Source organism: Sesamum indicum, linkage group LG13 (genome assembly GCF_026168435.1).
Source record: "Sesamum indicum cultivar Baizhima isolate 11 linkage group LG13, ASM2616843v1, whole genome shotgun sequence".
NCBI classification, from domain to species: domain Eukaryota; kingdom Viridiplantae; phylum Streptophyta; class Magnoliopsida; order Lamiales; family Pedaliaceae; genus Sesamum; species Sesamum indicum.
In genome coordinates this window covers 14,799,562-14,819,174 of record NC_142669.1, presented here as the reverse complement: position 1 = coordinate 14,819,174, position 19,613 = coordinate 14,799,562, and the positions used below count along the sequence as shown (strand labels likewise).

General features: G+C 31.9%; 2 protein-coding genes across 4 annotated transcripts; one reads left to right on the top strand and one right to left on the bottom strand.

Moving 5' to 3' along the window:
• The first annotated feature begins 552 nt into the window (after positions 1-552).
• Positions 553-7,148, top strand: LOC105176172 (uncharacterized). Of its 3 annotated transcripts, XM_011098902.3 has the most exons (13): positions 553-1,128; positions 2,055-2,152; positions 2,246-2,332; positions 2,403-2,550; positions 2,670-3,419; positions 3,838-3,980; positions 4,065-4,259; positions 4,339-4,429; positions 4,512-4,680; positions 4,785-4,892; positions 4,972-5,068; positions 6,536-6,598; positions 6,747-7,148. In XM_011098902.3, exons 1-12 carry the CDS (start codon positions 931-933, stop codon positions 6,555-6,557), a joined length of 2,106 nt encoding a protein of 701 aa, XP_011097204.1. In that variant the 5' UTR covers positions 553-930; the 3' UTR covers positions 6,558-6,598; positions 6,747-7,148. The 3 variants fall into 3 exon arrangements, with proteins under 3 accessions (XP_011097204.1, XP_011097203.1, XP_011097202.1); XM_011098901.3 differs by having other exon boundaries at positions 6,536-7,148; XM_011098900.3 differs by lacking the exon at positions 6,536-6,598 and having other exon boundaries at positions 554-1,128.
• Positions 7,149-8,811: 1,663 nt separating this feature from the next.
• Positions 8,812-12,948, bottom strand: LOC105176173 (uncharacterized). Its single transcript, XM_011098903.3, has 5 exons — positions 12,600-12,948; positions 12,198-12,242; positions 11,831-12,112; positions 11,541-11,722; positions 8,812-9,173 (listed from the first exon to the last, which is right to left on the bottom strand). Exons 1-5 carry the CDS (start codon positions 12,814-12,816, stop codon positions 8,976-8,978), a joined length of 924 nt encoding a protein of 307 aa, XP_011097205.1. The 5' UTR covers positions 12,817-12,948; the 3' UTR covers positions 8,812-8,975.
• Between the last annotated feature and the right edge of the window lie 6,665 nt (positions 12,949-19,613).

The following is a 19,613-nucleotide window of genomic DNA, read 5'->3' as shown; positions in this document are numbered from 1 at the left end:
TCCATTTTAATTAATAATAATTTATCTCTCTTATTTAAAAAAAAAAAAAAAAACTCGTATGAAAACTGTGATACAACGCAAGATAATGGTAAAGGGCGGGAATGGGGGACATGGAGGTTAATCTTATTTTTTCAAAACTAAATAACTTTGTTTTGTATAATTTATATATTCTACGTAGAATATATATTCAAAATTCATTTAAATCTAGACCTTAATCTGTTATAAATTTATTATTTAATAATTAACATAAATGAATTAGATTACATGGCTTTTATACTCAAAAGAGATCTAATGATTTTTAAAATAAGAAATAGTATAAAACAAATAAGCTCACAACGGCCACTAGATATCAAGTTTTAAAATATATAAAACAAAGACTTTTTTGCATATATTTTAAATACAGAGAAATTTTTTGTTAAGTTTTTACAAACACAGAAAATATTTATGCAATTTAACATATGCAAGTTGCTTTACTATATTTTTCCTTATTCTTTATACAAAGTAATATGATCCAATTGTATTTTTTTAAAGAAGGGACTTTTGACTCGAACTCGAGCTCATTCTGAAATTTCGATCAAGCTCGATTCACTTTTATTTTTATACAATTAGATCATGTGCGACCATCTAAGCTAGAATTTTGCCAGCAAACACAGCCCAAACTCTTTTCCCGAGCTAGGATGGTCTTCAATGGGGGGAAAAGAATTGGAAGAAACGATTGTGAAATTTAGGTTGGCGCTCCATAGCCCACTTCCCACCACAAAATTCGAAGTCCCTCCAAAGATGCATTCCACAAGACCAAGGCAGATGGAGTATACTCCTGTCTGACCCAAAAAATTTCGACATTGTCTTGACTCTTGATAACAGTAATAAGTAGACCATCTTCCTGCCTGAAAAATTCCGCCCCAAGTGTTTGGAAGCTCTCAGACAGCAATGGCGGTGGACTCGGGTTCTGTCCCGAAACAGAGCGTATCACGAAAGAAGGAGAGACTTAAGAGCCCAGAGAAGAAGGTGAGCAAGTCCCAAGAAAGTGTTGTTCCTCCTTCGCCGGCGAAGCGGAACAAATCCCCCGGAATCCGGGTTGTGGGTAGCCGGATTTATGATTCCGTCAATGGGAAAACTTGTCATCAGGTAGGTGTTTCTTGTGCATTCCAAGAAAACCCTTCTTTGTTGTTTGGTATTTTCAATAATATGTTAGCTTCCTTTGTGAATTGCCTTGGTGTTTTACGTATATGCTTTATCGGTAAAATGGAAATGAGCTGCGTGCAAGAAATTGGTTTTCAGCACATGTTTGGATTTGTAATTAAGCATGGTCGAAGTGGATCGCTTGTGTTTGGGAAGGCATGATTGTTGAATTGGTTGATGATGTGCGTGCATTGGGGCAAGTGGGAAGACTGCAAGTAGTAATGTATGAAAATGTGAAGCTAAACTAGAAATCAACTATGAAGTAACCTCAGTGTGTTGATTCTTTCCTTCTCGTCTTGTTGTTCTTGAGTGTATGTTTTAACATCTGGATGTTGAAATTACTCTTTCCTTATTTGCCTAGTTGCTGAATTTAGAGGGGTTTATGCATTAAGATTTAAGAGGTTATGGTGGTGGGATGGCCTTCGAAAGTCGAGCAAACTGTTGGAAACAGGATTTTACTTGTCAGAATACAGGACTGGATCATTCTCCTTATATGTCAATGAAGCTCCCCATCTAAATGCTTTGCTTTCTCCTAGGCTAATCTCGAGTCGTGTGTAAATTATTGAACACACGACCAGTTTTGGCCCAATGGATGTAAAGTTCACATTGGTTATTGATTGATTTTTGTAAGATTTGGTGATTACCGCAAACAAAAGAAAGGAAAATAAAGAGAGGAAGAAAGAAAACTAGTTTGAGCTGTCAATTTGTTCATTTGAAATGAGTTACAAAACTCTTGCTTTTCTTGCTATGACTTCAACATGCGTATGGAATTCTTTATATTCAAAGAACAATTGCCACTATATATCTATATACAGCAAGTTTCCTAAAATTGGTTTCACTTCTTTCTCGCATTTAAACTTGAAATTTGGAAGTGTCGCCAAAAAACAAGGGCTTTTGCTGCAGCATGCACGAATCAGAGGAATAACAAGCCATGTCCCAATATGTATTGTCATAAGTGCCTCCGGAACAGGTTATCATTTTGTTTTCTTTATTAGATTCTTTTAAAGCTATTTGTTGCTTGTGCAATTTGTAGTTTCTTACTGTATCATCTTTCCCAAGTTAGGTATGGAGAGCAGGCAGAAGAAGTAGCTGCTTTAGGGGAGTGGAGTTGTCCCAAGTGCCGAGGCATTTGCAACTGCAGTATGTGCATGTGAGTCTTCTAACTTATTTTCGGATGGCATTTCCAATATTTTTCTCATATCATAATTGTGCATTGTTAGGAAGAAAAGAGGTCATCAACCCATTGGTATGCTTATAAACATGGCAAAGGCAACCGGATTTTCATCTGTTTCAGAGTTACTGCTTAAGGGAGCTGAACATTTAAATCATAAAAGTGTTGATGCAGACGTGGTTGCTTCTCCAAAAAAGGTAGGCACCTTAAGCACCTTGTTCAAGTTTGCCATTTTGCTGTGGTAGTACTTGCACTGACAATAACTATAATTACTTTGGTGAATGGGTTCTTATACCTATGGTTCTGAAATTAACAGGAAGTTGTACCTTCACCCAGAAAGCGGGGGAAGGAAAATTCTTTTGATGGAAAAGTGGATGCAAATTTGCCAAATCCTGTCGACAAAAAGCCCAAGAAAGTTAAGGAGGTGCACGGTGACTGTATAAATGTTATGAAGATTGTTACTCAAAGCCCTGATAAAAGAAAACTGAAGCAGGAAGGTCTTGAGGATAAACATGATGGTAACAAGAAGCCTGGACCCAAAGGTACTGGCTCTCATGGCTCTAAGAAGAAATCAAAGAAAATGAAGCGGGATAGACCTGAAGAGATGACCAATAGCAAAATTGAAGAAGAAACCTTGATGGAGATTAGCGTACATGATGATCAGAAGAGACCAAAAAAATTAAAGAAGGATGAGTTAGAGAATAATGATATCAAGAAGAATGATGCCACTTTAGCAAGGAGGACGATCCCCAGAAAGCTGAAAGTTTCTAATAAAGTGCCTAACCAACGGGCAACACTCAATGTTGGGGTTAATCCAGAAGAGAATATGAAAAATAGGATAAAAAAGGACTCAATGGAACCCTTAGAAAACGATGAGAGGAAAGAAGACAATGGTAATAATACTGCAAATGATAAGATTGTCCTGGAGCAGCAAGATGCAGATTTTCATGCTGAAGTTCCATTGCCTGTTGGAACAGAGTTGAACAGTGTGGCTGGAATTGATGTACACACAGAAGACGTGGGCAATGCCTTACAGTTCTTAGAATTCTGTGCTGTTTTTGGAAAGGCAAGTGATTTCATTTATAAAGTAACTCCTGATGATCATATCCTTCAGCTTTCTTGGGACTGCATCCGTATAATATTGCTTTCTGATGAGGTTTTATAGTCTAGCACATGGAAATAACATTCATGGTGTTACTTTAATGAACAATATATGTCTTTATTTTGGTTGAACTTATTTACAAGTCAAAGTTGATTTATTACTACCAGTATAGTTATCCATATTCCCGAAATTTTTCTTGTCGCATTGTAATCCAGTTCAGAAGTTGTCTCTACAGTTATATCAGTATAGTGTTGATCATGACATCTGTCAGTATGCATATTAACTAAGGTGGTCTTGATTCCATTTCAAGTGCTTTTTGTCGTCAGCAATTATTAATGCTATGTTGGTGTTGCTAAATTTTTGTTCCTCTTCTGACCAGCAGATCCTTGAGGTGAAAAAGGGGCAACCAGAATGTATTCTTCGAGACTTATTGCATGGGCGAAACGGACGCCGTGGAAAACTTTCTGTGACTGTCCAGTTTCATATCTACCTTCTGTCAATTTTACAGACAGAACAAGGAGAAGAGTAGGACCCTCTACGTAGTGAATTGGACAACCGATTCCTTTTTACCAGAATACACTGATAAATCATATTCCATTTTCTGTGTAGATGTGCAACACTAAGTCCATCAAATGGAAAAAACTCATGGTTCCATACACTTAAGAAATGCTTGACTGAATCCCGAAGCGCCCTTAAAGCACAGGGACTGGATTCTTTAGAGAAGGCAGCTGATTACGAGACTTTGGAAGCTTCAGAAAAGCTTAGGCTCTTAAACCTTTTATGTGATGAAGTTCTTGGAACTGAGTAGGTACCTTTTCCCATGTAAGTTTTACATGTAGTAGTAATATTTGAGGTTCACGTATGTCTGATTTCTGATGCGTAGAAAGGTGAGGAATTGGATGGACGACCAAAACACAAAACTTGCTGAAATGGTCAAGGAAGCTAAACAAAAAGTTCTTTCTGCAAAAGACAAGGTAATATCGCCATTAAATAGTTTCCTGTTACGGATCTAAAGCTTTTCAGAAGTTCTTTCTGAAACTTCTGCACTCCATGCAGGAGAAGAGTTTGAAGAAGAAAATGAAAGACGATATTGCCAAAGCAATTATGGCTAGGCACGGTGCTCCACTCACAATTTCCGAGCATGAAGCCATTGTCGCTTGTATTAAACGCGAGACAGCACAAGCTCATGCAAGGATGCTTGAGTCAAAGGGCATGCTTTTGAAGAGTAAGTAAATATCCATGCACTCACAATTCAAAGACGCATGCTGAACCAAATGAAATTGCCTTCTTAACACTTTATTTTCTTCTCTGAAATTGCTCAATTTGTAGATAATCGGAATTCAGATGCTATCAGAGTAGAGCCTATATTCATGCGGTGTGACGGCCATGCATATTGGAAATTAAGCTCTTCTGGCAAGTCTGAAGTACTGCATCAGGGTAAGTTATTTGGCATGTTTTTTGCATTGTTTTACTAGCTCTCATATTTAATTAACCTTACTTCTTCCGTGACTAATAGATGCTGGAAAGGGGGATGCTCTTACCTTAGACGAGAAATGGTTCGCTGTTGATGACCGAGGAAAAGAAGCAATTGAGAAGCATGTTAGTTCTTTAAGGTAAGTTCTCTTCTCCAACAAGAGTCGATTTTTGCCGGTTTGAAATTTGGTCAAAACAACATAAAGCTCAGGAATGGCAATGATCTTGGTTAGGCCTGGATTCGGCCATGTCCCACCCTGCTTGAAGGGTTTTCATTTAGTAAAACCGAATTGCATTGAAATTTCAATAACCAAAAATTCAGTATGAATACTATACCCACTACCAAACCAAATTAGTCTCTTTGGTTTTGGTAATAACCAAATTTTGATTTGGTATTCGGTAAATTGAATTTTTCAAAATATAAAAATTGCTAAAAACTAAATGTGATAAATAATAATTACACCTTTTATTAATTTTTTTAATTTTAAATTAGTTAAATAACAAAAATAGTATAAAAATAATTAATCTATAAAAACAAATAAAAATAATATTTTGGTATTCAGTATGTTTTGGTAAACAGACACTAAAAACTAAAATTGAACCGAATACCAAATTAAAATTTTCAGTTTAGTTATGGTTTGTATCAAATTTTCGATTTTGGTCCTGTTTGGTTGGTTACTGAAGTGTGGGGACCCCTTACCCGCTTGAAGTGGGTTTTGGAACTATAATTGGATCTCGGGTTTTGATATTTTGGACCCAAACCAGATCCGAACTTGATCTTCTTAACGTTTATTCTATCTTTCTTCTTTGTTAATTATATATACGTATGTATATTTGTATCTATGAAAAGATATGTATATATTTCATTTTTACTCACAAGCAATACATAAACGTATTGCTTTTATAAAGTAAAATAATTCTCTAAAACTATTTGTACTTTTAATATATAACAAAAGCAGCATATATTTCGAGGATTTTAATACTTTAAAGCTTAAAACATGGATATATAAATTTATTAAAAGGAAAATTGTTTCAGTGGTATTATTGTTTCATATTCACAAAGTTTTGATAGTATTATTTAATAACAAAAATATATCCTTCGATATTTAGAAAACTTTAAATCGGGTCTGATGGATCTAGTTTGTCCAATTCATTGGGTCCTGAGTCCAAAAAATTCTTGGGTGTCAGGTCTGAAATTTTGGTCAACTCACCCCACACTCGACTGTTGCCATGCCTAATAAAGTTCTTTGTTTTGAATGTTGCTCTGGGATGCTGAGTTTAGGTTCGAACATCTATATTGTAACGGAGTAGAACGGAACAAAATAATGACCTCTGTATATGTATTATGCCTTGACATTCATAATCACTTTGTGTCTAGTTAGAACACGGTCTTAAGGTTGTCTTTTCTTGAAGTACACACATATTGTTCACTTGGAAGTTTGGAACTAGCTGGTAATTCCATTACATCCTTTGCTATCTCTTCTGCAAATCTATCAGAATTTTGTCTAGAAATAACTTCCCTTGTGTAATTAAATTGAAGAGTAAGTTGCATCGACATACTTTCTTTTAAATTTTCTAATCACACAAACACCTATTGTCTTTTGCAGAATTACAAATATACCCTTTTAGAAGATGTCGATGTAAATGACTTGGTGGAGGAGGGTGGGGTGGTGAGGTCTTGTGCTTACAAATTATACTCTGAACAAGTGTACTTGTAATTTTGCAAAGTGTAAACAATGTCTGTGTAACTAGACCTGATATCAGGGGTTAGTAAAGTAATTCACTTTAAACTGCATATATGTTACTCCTCACTTGCAGAGGAAAGAGTTCCGAGCGTTGTTGATAACTCAATCCTGAATTAAGACCGAGGTCCGATCATGCGGAAAAATCAAAGGCAGCTGGTGGTTATGATTGGCTGGCTGACACAGAATGAACTGTAGTTCAGATCATTACAAGGTCCATTTTGTAACCTCAATGACCTGTTTTGTTTAGTTTTGTCGCATTTTGGAACCTCAACGACCTGTTCTGTTTAGTTGTCGCATTTTGTAACTTCAAATTTCATTCAGATTTTAGATGCTACTTAGTGAGGTTGAACATTATTTACATATCTCTACTTCAAACGGAGATAAGTGGGTGTATTTTAGAGATAGTGTGAATGTTTGGATTTATTTTGAAACGGCCCTGATGTTTAGTATAATGACAAATACCCTCTTCACTTTAGCGTTTGTCAGTAATTAGTCCATTTTGTTAGTTTTTATTGGCTTTTTATTCATATTTTATAGTGAATTGGTCAAAATGTTATTGTGAATTATAATATAATTTTACTTAATTTTTAAATATTTTTTTGGACTAGAAAGAACATTTCACCTCGTTAGTTGTTTTTAAAATTCCTTAATTTTTTTAACAAAAAAGAAAAAATAAAAACAAGGTGGATATTTTGAGGTTTCTGTATAAAGGTTACATAATTTCATCAAATATTATAATATAGTACTTTTTCAAATAATAATGGGTATTTATAATTATGTTAAATTTCAATGACTCTGGTTATAATTTATCCAAAATAAATTGTAAACATATTGAAAGCACCATCATGATTTAGTAATAGTGTAGATTTATGGAGAAATTCTAGTTTAATTTGTATTATGTCAAATTCAAACTTATAGTACAACATATTATATTTGATATGTGTAATGATTTATCCTTTAATTCATTTTATTTTTTTAAAAAGAATTGTCCATAATAGTAATTTTATTATTTTTTAATCATTTTATAATTACAAATATTTTTTCCCCTTTAACCACTACTCCATATTTATCTCTTACATCTCTTCTTAATAAACTTCCAGATTTTTAAAAGAATAAAAAATTATAATTTTTTTTTACCTTACACTACATTTATTTTTATCACAGACTTTTTTTTTCTCCTTACCTTACACTATGTTTATATCTTTTCACAATTTTTTTAATCACACTATGATTTTTTTTACATACTCGCGGAAACCACGTGCAATAATTATTAGTAATTTATAAAAGAAAGTGAAAGTTACCCAAATTTTTGTAATAAAAAAAAGAAAACATAATAATTAAGAGAAGAGAACACTAACCTTGTTTTGATTTCTATTTTAAATACGCATTTCCAATTCTATATTATTTTAAATTACAGATATATTTGGTTGGAATTTTCGTTGTGAGATTTGATCATAAATTTCATAAAATTAATTCAAGTCTTTTCATACCAAAATAATATCAATATATCATAACTTTTCTAGTAAAAAACCTATCATAGAATATTATAATTTAAATATACAATTTTATTTTATCACATATTGTTTTGGGCTTTCGATATATAATACAAACACACATATAAATAATATAAAAGAGACATGATTTGACAATGAATAGTGATTTTTGTCTTCTAAAAATACAACATTAAATATACAATACCTATATATATAAAATAGACATGATTTTGACAATGAACAGTGATTTTTGTCTCCTAAAACACAACGTCAAACATACAACACTAATTTTAAATTATCTTTAAAACTTTTAGAAGAGGGGTTTAGGAAAATCACACAACTCGGCCTAAAATTCATGGAAAGAATTAATTTGAAGTTAGTCGAAAACATATGAATAATTTTTAGACTTATTTAAAATGTTAAGGAGGAACATAAACATAACATCAATTCCTTTCTTTCTTGGCCTCTCTGTGTATTTCGAAATATGCAATCTCGACTGGATGATCGCATGCGCCCATGTACCCTCTCAAGATCGAGTGATTGGGTCCTGAGGATAAAACACGAACGTGAAGCTTGTCGGGTGCGTCCCCAACAACGACCCTCCGACGCTTAAATTAGAGTTTATCGAGGTAAAAATATGCGATCTAGGGTGTAGGTCGAAAAAAGATGCAACAACTTATAGTGAAGAGGGAAAAGAGATGATGTGCATTGTCCCCAGCCCATAATCATAAAAGAACATGTACAGATCCTTATCATATTTGCTACGACGACGTACAATAAGGAGAATTGGTGTATTTGATGAGAAGGGTTTATGCTTCTGAGCAAGCATTGAAATGGTAAAGAGAGTGAGGTGGGACAGTGGTGCTTCTTGGTTTGCGCTGCTTCTCTACTCTTCTCCTCCACAGCCCCCTCAATGATAGGCATAGCCTGCACATCATCTCCTTCTTTCTCTCTCCTCCATTTCCTTTTCTGCACTGCACCTCCTCTCTTCTTTCTCTCACTTCCACCTGCATTACTCAATTCCCACAATCATCCCTCTCACTTCCTTCTTACTACAAAATATCACACCCCAATTTTAAAGTTATCGCTAAAAAAGACGTACGTAATTGAGAATTTAATCTCATAAGACAAGGGGTTTAATATTTTTATTCCTCGATATTTAAAATTATTCAAAGTTAAGAAAACTCGATGCATTTAGTTTAATATCCAAGTTTCTGTCAAAAAATAGACAGTAAGGTGTTCATTAACTTTAGCTAGGTTGTTCACACAACTAATGGACACGCACATTGCACGTGTTCTTATCATTTATTTTTTTTTATTAATTCAAATTTCGAGACTATTTAAAAAAATTTATAAGATATAGAATTAAATGTGTCGATTTTTTCTTATTTTAGAACTATTTTAAAAATTTTGTAAAACATAGAAATAAAAATATTAATTCTTATTTGTAATTTCGCGGACAATAAGAATGGCATCCATGATGATTGCCAAAAGTGAAAAGTAATGACAAAATTCTATCACTGATATGTAGAAGTAGATAAATGGGGTGACCACACAAGAAAAAGCAACGTATGTTTGGGGCATTCACATGCTCAAGGGACCAATTACTAGTCCCCCCACTATGCCAATCTCTGTTTAATTTTACTCCCAAGTAATACGTGAAATGAGCAAAAAAAATTTATATAAAAAAATTAGTAAATTATTATTTTTCTCTATGTTTTAAAAAATAAAGTAAATTATCCCCCTGTCTAAATCCTTGATAGGGGTAATTTCTTGCTTCTTTTACAGGATTTTTTTTACTCATTTCACATATCACATGGAGATAAATTGCATTGAGTCTGATTTATTTGGGTGTTTTGGATGAGTTTATAATTTTTGCAAATATTTCCGAACGTATTTGGAAATTTATAAAACATTGCAAAATAATTGGATATATTATATAGACACCCTCGTGAGGTATCTCTGCTCGTTATAAATTACAGGTATATTTTGGAGGCGACGTTTGTATAAAACTTCACCATTGAATAGAGATGACTTAAAATTGCAACTATAACATCAAGTGATGTACTTATAATTTTACAGATGATTGTTTAATTAGACATAGCCTCAAATGTGTAAATGTAATTTATCCAAAATAATTAGGGGGTGTTTGGAACATATTAATTAAAGTAAATATCTATTAATTCATGATTAAAAATAAGTTGAAAAGAATTCTTTTAATTTACCATTTTTGCTTTTGAATTGCTCAAATTAAATTGATTTAAGACAAAAATTTATGTTTGTTGCATACTTATACAATTGTAAGTATTAAGGGAAAATTTGTATTCAGATTGGGTCTTGCCGAACTGAATCAATCACACGACAAGAATAATACACTTGTAATATCATGTGATTTATCACTCACCTTATTATTAATCAATTAGATAATAAATGTATTATATTTATCATGTAATAAGTTCATGTCTGACCAGACACGACTCAATTTCTTATATAAAATTGATTTTCAAACACTCAAAATTTCAACTTTTCCTCTATTTTTCACTTTTGTTTAAAAAACTCTCAACTCCCACTACTATTTAAATTATTATTTCCTCTACAATTTATTCCACCACATAAGACAAAATTATTGTAAACACCCCTTTAATAAAGTTTTTAGAAATTCAAAGATGTTATTTTTTAATGTATTGAATATTTTCAGAGGAAGACCTTTTGTGTTTTACCCATCATCATGTATTTGATTTTGCTGCATCCAATATTACACTTATAATGTGATTTGTTGAGAAAATTCATAATTCTAAGTATAAGGATGCCAATTTCAGTTCTCTACAATTCGTTTTGATTATTTTGTTATGTAATTTTCAAAATTTTGTACATCGAGAATAGAAATAGCAAATGGTGTACACCTAATTAAGTTGGTCACGAGCATGTTACGTGCACTTTTTCAGCCATTTTTAGCAAATTCTGATTATTTTTGTCCTCAATGTCCGATATTTCTAAAATTATAAGACAAAATTATCAAAATGAGTTCGTACCAAAACTAAAAATGCCACCCCCATACTTACAGGACTAAAATTATAATTTATTTTTTTTTTTTGTATTAAACCACTTTTTTAAAGTGTACATCAATTATTATTTTTCATATAATTGATTCAAATCTACTTAAATTGGATTTAAATTAGAATATTGGTGAGTGATAGGTAAGAAATGAGAGGTCCTAGTCCAGCTATAGTGACCATTAATTTATCCCACTGCAGCTTTGTATTGGGAGCAAGAAAGTGATGGACTTAATTTATTTTGTTGTCCTCCCACCTTTCATTTTGGGTACTCTTACTCTCATTTAACATGAAACACACAATGAGAAAATCAATGTTTACCTCTGTTTCAGACTTGAGTTTTTCAGTGGAAACAGGTGTTGAATCTCCGCCGTCTGCCTCACTCATCACCTTTGTTGATCTTTCCTCAATTGAAGGAGTGGGCGCTGGACATGGACTGCTCGAACTTACTAGCACCGGCGTGCTCTGCGTTCCCACGTCTCGCATCGCCCCCGGTTTCTTCTCTGCGCCCAAGAACATCCCAGGTCAGGGATCAGATGGCCTTGGGGAAAACGAGTGTTTGATTGTGAAAAAGCAGAATATGAGTGAAGAAATATGTGGGAGTTTGGGACCTTGGGGTGTAACTTGGACTTGAGTTTCATGTTCAGTGATGGGAGAATTGGCATGAAACTGGTGCACTTGAGAAGGGTAGATGAGCGGAGCGGACATTGTGATCCTGCTGGTTACGCTGCGGAACGATCTCCCGCTCAGCGTCTTGGCTGACAAACACTCCAGAGGGACTTCTCCTGATAGGGGATTGCATATGTATTTCTCGGCGTCGTTCCACTTGGAGTTGAGAGTGTAGCCATCTGGTGATAGGTGTTCCCATGTATACACAGTTTTTGCCTGTAATGCTGCATGAAAAATTCGCCACGACCACTCTTAGAAATGAATTCAGTTCAGTCTAACTTTTTATGTTCTTTTTTGGTAAATTCTTACCTTTCAGGGCAGTGGAGAATGAGTACGTTGAGGGGTCGATTTCCTCTGCGTAAAATTGCACGAATTAAGATCCTAACCATCTGTCTAAGTAATCATAATAGGCAAACACCCTCCCCCACCCCCCTAAAGAATAAAAATTGCAATACGATCCCTTCAACTATTAAAAAATTAGGGGTCATATTCTGGTCTTTTCTTGTTTAGAATCTTTAGAATTTGATGGAAATAAACGTTAGGAGTATACTTGATGTAATTTAAAAATAATAGGGGTTTACGTGTAATTTGACAAACCTCACGAGAGGACGAGCATGGTGTAATTATCCCTTTATGCTATTAGTGCTTTTACAAGGGGTAAAATGCAATAACCCCTCCCCTCCAAAACTTTGTGCGTGAGGAATGTGTTACCTCTCAGTGTGTAGCCAGGAGAGGATGCAGTACTGCTGGAAATGGTGAGGTTGGATCTGAAAGACGACTTGGCGTCTTCTCTGAAACTCCTGAGATTCGACGCTGAAAATCTTCTGGAACTGGTATTCTCGCGGCTGATTCGGGCCTTGAGAGCCCATTCTTTCAAGTTGAGATCCGGCTCGTCGTGCTGCCGGGAATTGCGGGAAGTCAGCTCCATGCTAATGCACACAGCTACCTCATCTTTCTCGGCAGATCAAGAGGGCAATAGATGCGCGAGAACTGCATTTCAAAGCAGTATTCAGAGTTGTGAAAAATTATTGGTTTGGAGGTATTTCTGCCAACATTTGGTGTGGGCGATGGCCCATATATAGTCCTATTGGCATATAGTGGTGGGGAATCAGACCAAAATCTAAGCTCAATTTTCTATTCATATGAAAATGGCACAATCATTTGGAGAGAGAACGCTTTAAGAAATAGTCTCTTCAACCAATTTAGTAAAAATATATAAATATATATATATATATATTTACTCGATAATTAGTTCATTTAGCGTCGAACTTTTTTTATTATTTATTTTGGTAAAAGTTTTACTAACAAATATATTTGTCGGTAATTTTTTAGAAAAAAAAATTTGAAATTTTTTTATCAAGGCGAACTATGAAATTTTTTACAAAAATAAAATTGATCTCCAATTATAGCAAGAAAATAATTCATTTATAATGTTAATTTTGAAAGTAAAAAAACTAAAATTCTTATCTTTTGCTACTAAATACCAACAGATTTATGCCCGTGAGGTTTAACTTAATTATCAAAATTGAGGCCCCGTAAAATTATGGGTTCGAACATCATTAACGTGTTATCAAGCTTATTTACTCAAATTGCGTGTTTTCTTGATTATTGGCGCAACCTTTTTGTAGTGGAATAGCGGTTTCTAGATGATATATTGGTAATATTATTTTTACATTGTATTGGGGATTAAATGCAGTAAACCCCTTCTGAAACACTAATAAAGAAAAAAAAAAAAAAGGGAACGTCTCGTTTGGAGTTTTTTAAAAAATATAATTATGGCTTCAAAATTATGATGTATGTATATTAGAGTTAAATACATTTTATACTTCTGAACAATGCATAAAATATATTTACATTTAAAATCGAGTATTCGGATGTAAAGATATCATATTTTTCAATCTGAATTTTTGAAATGACTCATTTTCTGTAACTGCTTTTGTAATGGACGGTGTAGTTTACCTTTGTAACAACTTGTGTAATGGCCAATTGAACTTAGAATTCCCACTATTGTTTTAATTTGATTTCAAAAATATTAATTTGTAACGGCTATATATAATTTAGCCGTTACAAATACCATTTCCCACCATTTTTTCCACCTTCATTTGGAACAGTCATTGTAACGGTTACTTATTAGTTTGGTCGTTCCAAAGAATAAATTATTTTTTAGCGGTTTTTGTAACGGCCTTTGGAACTCTTCATGTCTGTTATTTTGCAACGGCTTTTGTAACGACCTCTAATAAAAAATTCATTCAAATTGTCACGATTTTTGTAATAGAGTATTTTTGTATGTTTTTCCACTGGCATTGAAACAGCTCCTTATTTTACCTAAGAGCCGTTACAAAAAAATTCGAGTCGTTCCAAAAACCACAGCAAATTAGTAGCGGCCTACAAATTGTAACGGTTTTACACACACTACATATCTATAACAGCTTTAGTAACGATTGCGGCCGTTACAAAATAAATACATTTTTATCATCCCCTCAATTACGCCAGCACGTCGAACCCGTTACAATGGTCGTTCCAATTGGAACGGTCATACGACCGTTACAAAAAGATGTTACAAATTCTGCATTTTTTGTAGTGCCTTAATATTATTTATTATGAAATTAATGCAAAGGGTAAGTTCTGATCATAGTAAATCAAAAATTTTTATGATTTTAGTTATGTCAAAAATATTTACCATTATTTTTATAAGAATGAATAATATTTTGCCTTTACTAGCAGAAAAATAATTATTTTTATATTTTATCCGAAAGTTTGATATTTATTTGTATTAATTAATAATTAATCATGATAAAAAAAATCATATTTCTTCCAGTGTATAGGAATCAACACATAAACACAAGTACCCAAACTAGCACGAAAAACATCTTTAGTACGTTTTTGCGCTTTTTGGAATTTTTGTACATTATTCTCCATATTTCTCACTTTACAGGCATAATTTCTTAGCACGTCCCACATTGGCGGATCATTCCGTCTAGAAAAGGAATTAATTTAATAATTTTACAAATTCGATGAATTAATTTGATAATTCTACAGACTTAATAGGCTTAGGTGTGAAACACAAATATAAATCGATCATTTTATCCTAAAAAAATCAAAATTTAACCACATTTTTATTGAAAAATGGTCGGAAAGACCAGTATGAGACTAAAATGAAAGTTTTTAGATAATTTAATGCGATGAAATGAATTTGAAGGACTCAAGTGTTTTTAAAAGACAAATTTAGTGGACTAACAATAATATAATAAATTTAGATGGACTTTGAATTTTACTTTTAATATAATAAATTACAAAGTAGTGAGTTATCTTATATATATTGATAAACAAAGTTATTATAAAATAAAAAATTAAGAAAATATTAGTATAAGTATAATAATCAAATATAAAAATAAAATTCAAACACATCAAATAATACAATATGTATTCAAAAATTTTGTTCGGTAAGGATAAAATTGCCTATTACTTACAGCTAACAAAAATTTAAATTAAAACACATTAATTCAGTAAAAAACAATATTTAATGATAAAACTTGAATAGTAATCAATTTTTTCTTTTAATCAAGTTATTTTTAATTATTAGGGATAAAACATTCCCCTCTCTCGAGATTTGGTATAATTACACCTAGATTTTTTGTTGTTTGAGAAATTACATCTAATATTTTCGAGGTTTGCTTTCACCCAACAAATAAGTCCATCATTAGTCAAAATTCACTGAATTTGCTAATATTAATAAAAAAATTAAAAAAAATCTATATTTATCCCCGATTAATTTATTTTTGATTTATTATATGTTAAATAAATTTTTTTATAATCATATTACCCTTATACGTATTCAAACGCACTACAAAAAATGCAATATCTAACTATGACTGATTGCAATTGTTAAAAACAAAGTAGCTGTAGCAAATAGTTATTGACCACAGCCATACAACAATTGTTGGGCGTGGTATATGCAAGGGTGGCTAAAACATTTGCCATGACAAATAACTTTTTCTTGATGGAAAACCTACGTTTTCGCATCAGTTTTATTAAACCATGATCAATAAACAATATTTACCATGATTTTTAGTCCATATCTATTAAAATTATAGTCAATTCTCAATTTTTTTTTTTCTAATGACATTAATACATGTACGGAGGAATTATATTTTCGCCATTATAAGGTAATCTTGTTGGAAATTGTTTTTTATCAAAATAAGAGATAAAATTGGAACAAAATTCTGTTTGATTGGGTTTGGTCTGTATTCTAATGGTGGGGCACCCTTTTCTGTCTCTACAGTTCTTGATTTGGAGGTGACAAGTTACCCACGGCCATCGCTCATGCACTGTCCTGCAAATATTGGATACAATGCTACTGTACGGCCAAATAATTTGATTGGCGAATTTCATTCCCAATTCCCAACAAAAATATTATTGTTCCGGGTAGATTCGATTGAATTGAACTAAATATTCATCCTCGATACGATTGATTATTTTTTAAAATATTTTTATTATATAATTAATTTAAATTTAATTTAACAAAAATTTCATAATTTTAAGAATGAGTATGTTTTGCTTATCCATCGATGTTCGAAAAATAAAAAGTGATTTTTGTAGAAAAAAGTTAAAAGTTGTAGTCGAATTAAAAGTGAGTAGTGCTTGTAAAAAAAATTAAGAAGTAGACAAAAGTTAAATTGGATAGTGTCTGAAAAAAAAGTTATTTTTTAAATAAACGTAATTGATTAAAGATCATTTTGTCGCCATTTTTTAAAAGAATACTATTTTTGCTTACGTTTGTTTGCCCTTATTGTTTGTCAATAATAATTTTTCCACAAGAAATAATAAATTGTATTTCGATTTAGTATTTTTCATATTTTATTTTTTCAAATATTAATAGAATATGTGAATGTTTAATTTAATAGTGCTCTCACTGAGTAATAGTAATCCACTTTTAAATCATAATATAGTTCAAATTATATTTTTTAATTTTAAAAAAAAAATGTGTCAATCACTGATTGAAGTAACATCAATATGTGATATAAAATGAGATAAAAATTCGACACTGGATGATGGCCAAAAATTTCACAATCGCTCAAATTGTCCAAATCAAATTGAGTCGAACCGTTTATTATGAATTGTCGAAGAACATATAATTATAAATTTAGAGTAAAATCAAACTATAATTATGGTTTTGGTTTTGGTTTAATACAAAAAAAAAAAAAAAGCCCGCAAAAAATTGAAATATATTATTTAGTTTTTTAAACTACATATATAAAATAATTTGATAAAATTAATTATTCGTTTAGAAAACATTAATGAATAAATATCTTTTTGTGATTTTTTATTATTTTTAAATTTTACAAATATTAAATTTTCTATTTCTCTTACAAATTCATTTTGGGACATTCGATATTCTTAGCTGGAAGTTGGCCATCAAAGATGCTTTTAATTAAAGACGTTTAAGTGTATTATATTTTAAAATTATTGTGTATTTGACTTTAATTTCAAAATTTCAACAATATATATTCTTATTTTATGTTAATATCAACTACTTATTTTTATTTTAAGTATTAAAACTCGAAACTGCTACGAAACTATAAAATCATAGTTTTGATTAGGTTTTCATAATGACTGCATAAAAATTTAATTTAAAAATAATTTAAAAAAATAAAGAAATTGCACCACAATCACCTCTAATTGACTCGACCCTGAATTTCAAATAATCATAATTATTATGGAAAAAATTCAAGCAACCCCTTTGTGATATTGCAAATAAGCAAACTACCCCCTTATGAAAAAATAAATAGCGATTTACCTCTCTGTATTTTTTAAAATACAACGATCTACCCCCTATGATTTCTAAAATGAAGCAATTTATCTCCCTGTATAAGCAGGTAAATTGCTTCATTTTAAAAATTAGAGGAGGATAAATTTGCTCTATTTTTTTTTATAGATAGATAATATACTCATTTTTAATATCATAAGGGATAAATTACTATTTATCCACGCGAATACGAATGTTGCAATAGTTTGTTGATGTGAATAGCACAAATAAATGATTGTCCTTGATGAAAGAAATTCTTATGTCATAATCACTAGGACAATCTATGTTCGGTTCAAATTCTCCATTCCCAATTTTTTTTTTCTTTTTTCTCTTTGGACGAGGTATTTCAAAAATTACACTTATATTTCCTTCGAAATTTATCTGTTTATACCAACCTATTTTCGTTAGGCCAGGTCTGGATGGAATATGCTTACATCAACAAAAGATTACATAATTTTTTAATTTTTATCCCTCATTTAACATTCATATATAATATTTTTATACTTATAAGATGTAAATGTAATACATAAAAAGTGAAAGGGTGTAATTGTAATGAAATATTATTCCCAAAAATCATTGAACGAAAAGTAGCCGTTTATGAATGAAAAACTAGTTATATTTTGTACATTTTTTACTTTCTATATATGGGGTGAGGGGAAAAATTGCATTTTTGGTCCATATATTAGGGACTTTTTTTTTTAATTTAATCTTATTTCTTACGATTTTCTCACATTGCATTCCATAAATTATAAATTTTTTCATGTTTAGCCCTCACGTGACTTTTTTGTCAATAATTAATGAAGAGGTCACGGGGTTGTTAGTTAAAATACATGCTGGACTAAGGGCCTCATGACACTTCTGTTAACAATTGGATGGAAAAGTTACATGAGGCTTCAAAATGAGAAAATTTCTAACTTTATGTGATGCAATGTGCGAAAATTATAATAAAAGGACCAAAAATTGAAAATGAATCCAACTTATAGGACTAAAAGTGTGGCTTTTCATAGGTCGGGTGAACACTAATCTTGCATATATTTTATTGTAGCACCAGATGAACAAGATATCTCAAGAAATAGATACAACAATGATGTTACATCACTCCATATATATGAAGTTATCTAGTTTTTTCATTCATCTATAGCTATAATCTGGGAGCAATATATATTTATCACAGTTACACCATTTTGACTTTATTATACTATAATTACTTCTTTATATTATAAAAACATTGTAGAATATTGAATTGGGGGTAAAATTAAAAATTTATGTGTATATATATATATTGTTGAATTCAGCATTTTTTATCCAAATACTAACAGAAGGGGGTCATGTGTAAACAAACGAATTTCGGTGGAGGTGTAAGTATAATTTTACAACTTTTTCTTTTTTTGGGGGAAAAACATATAATTTTGCATTAATTTTCAAAGAAAGATCTAAATATAATTAATTCCATTTTGAATTTTAAATCGCCAAATATTGGAACTGAATATATATATATATATATATATATATGCACAAACCCAACCTCAGAGGAGCAATACAATAGAATAGAACTCCCCACTCCCCTATAAAATGACAGAAGTTTGGGCAACAAGAAAACAACACAGGAGAAGCTTTACTGCATATATTATCTTCTGAAATGAAAGAAGTTATGGCTTCTTATTACAAGTTGGTGATTGAGACCCATCACTGTTAGGTTCCTTTCAATGTGGGTTTGATAGGGAAAGTATGTGGGGAAGGCGGAAATTGAGGAGATCACAATGTTGCATGTGCATGTGCATGTCCATAGTTGGGGGGGTTGGGGTTGGGGTTGGGGTTGGGGTTGGGGGTGGGTGGGGGGTTAATAAACATCCGTATTTAATATACTGAATAGTTAAAGATTTAACACGTCACTTATTTTTAAAAATAAAGAATATGCG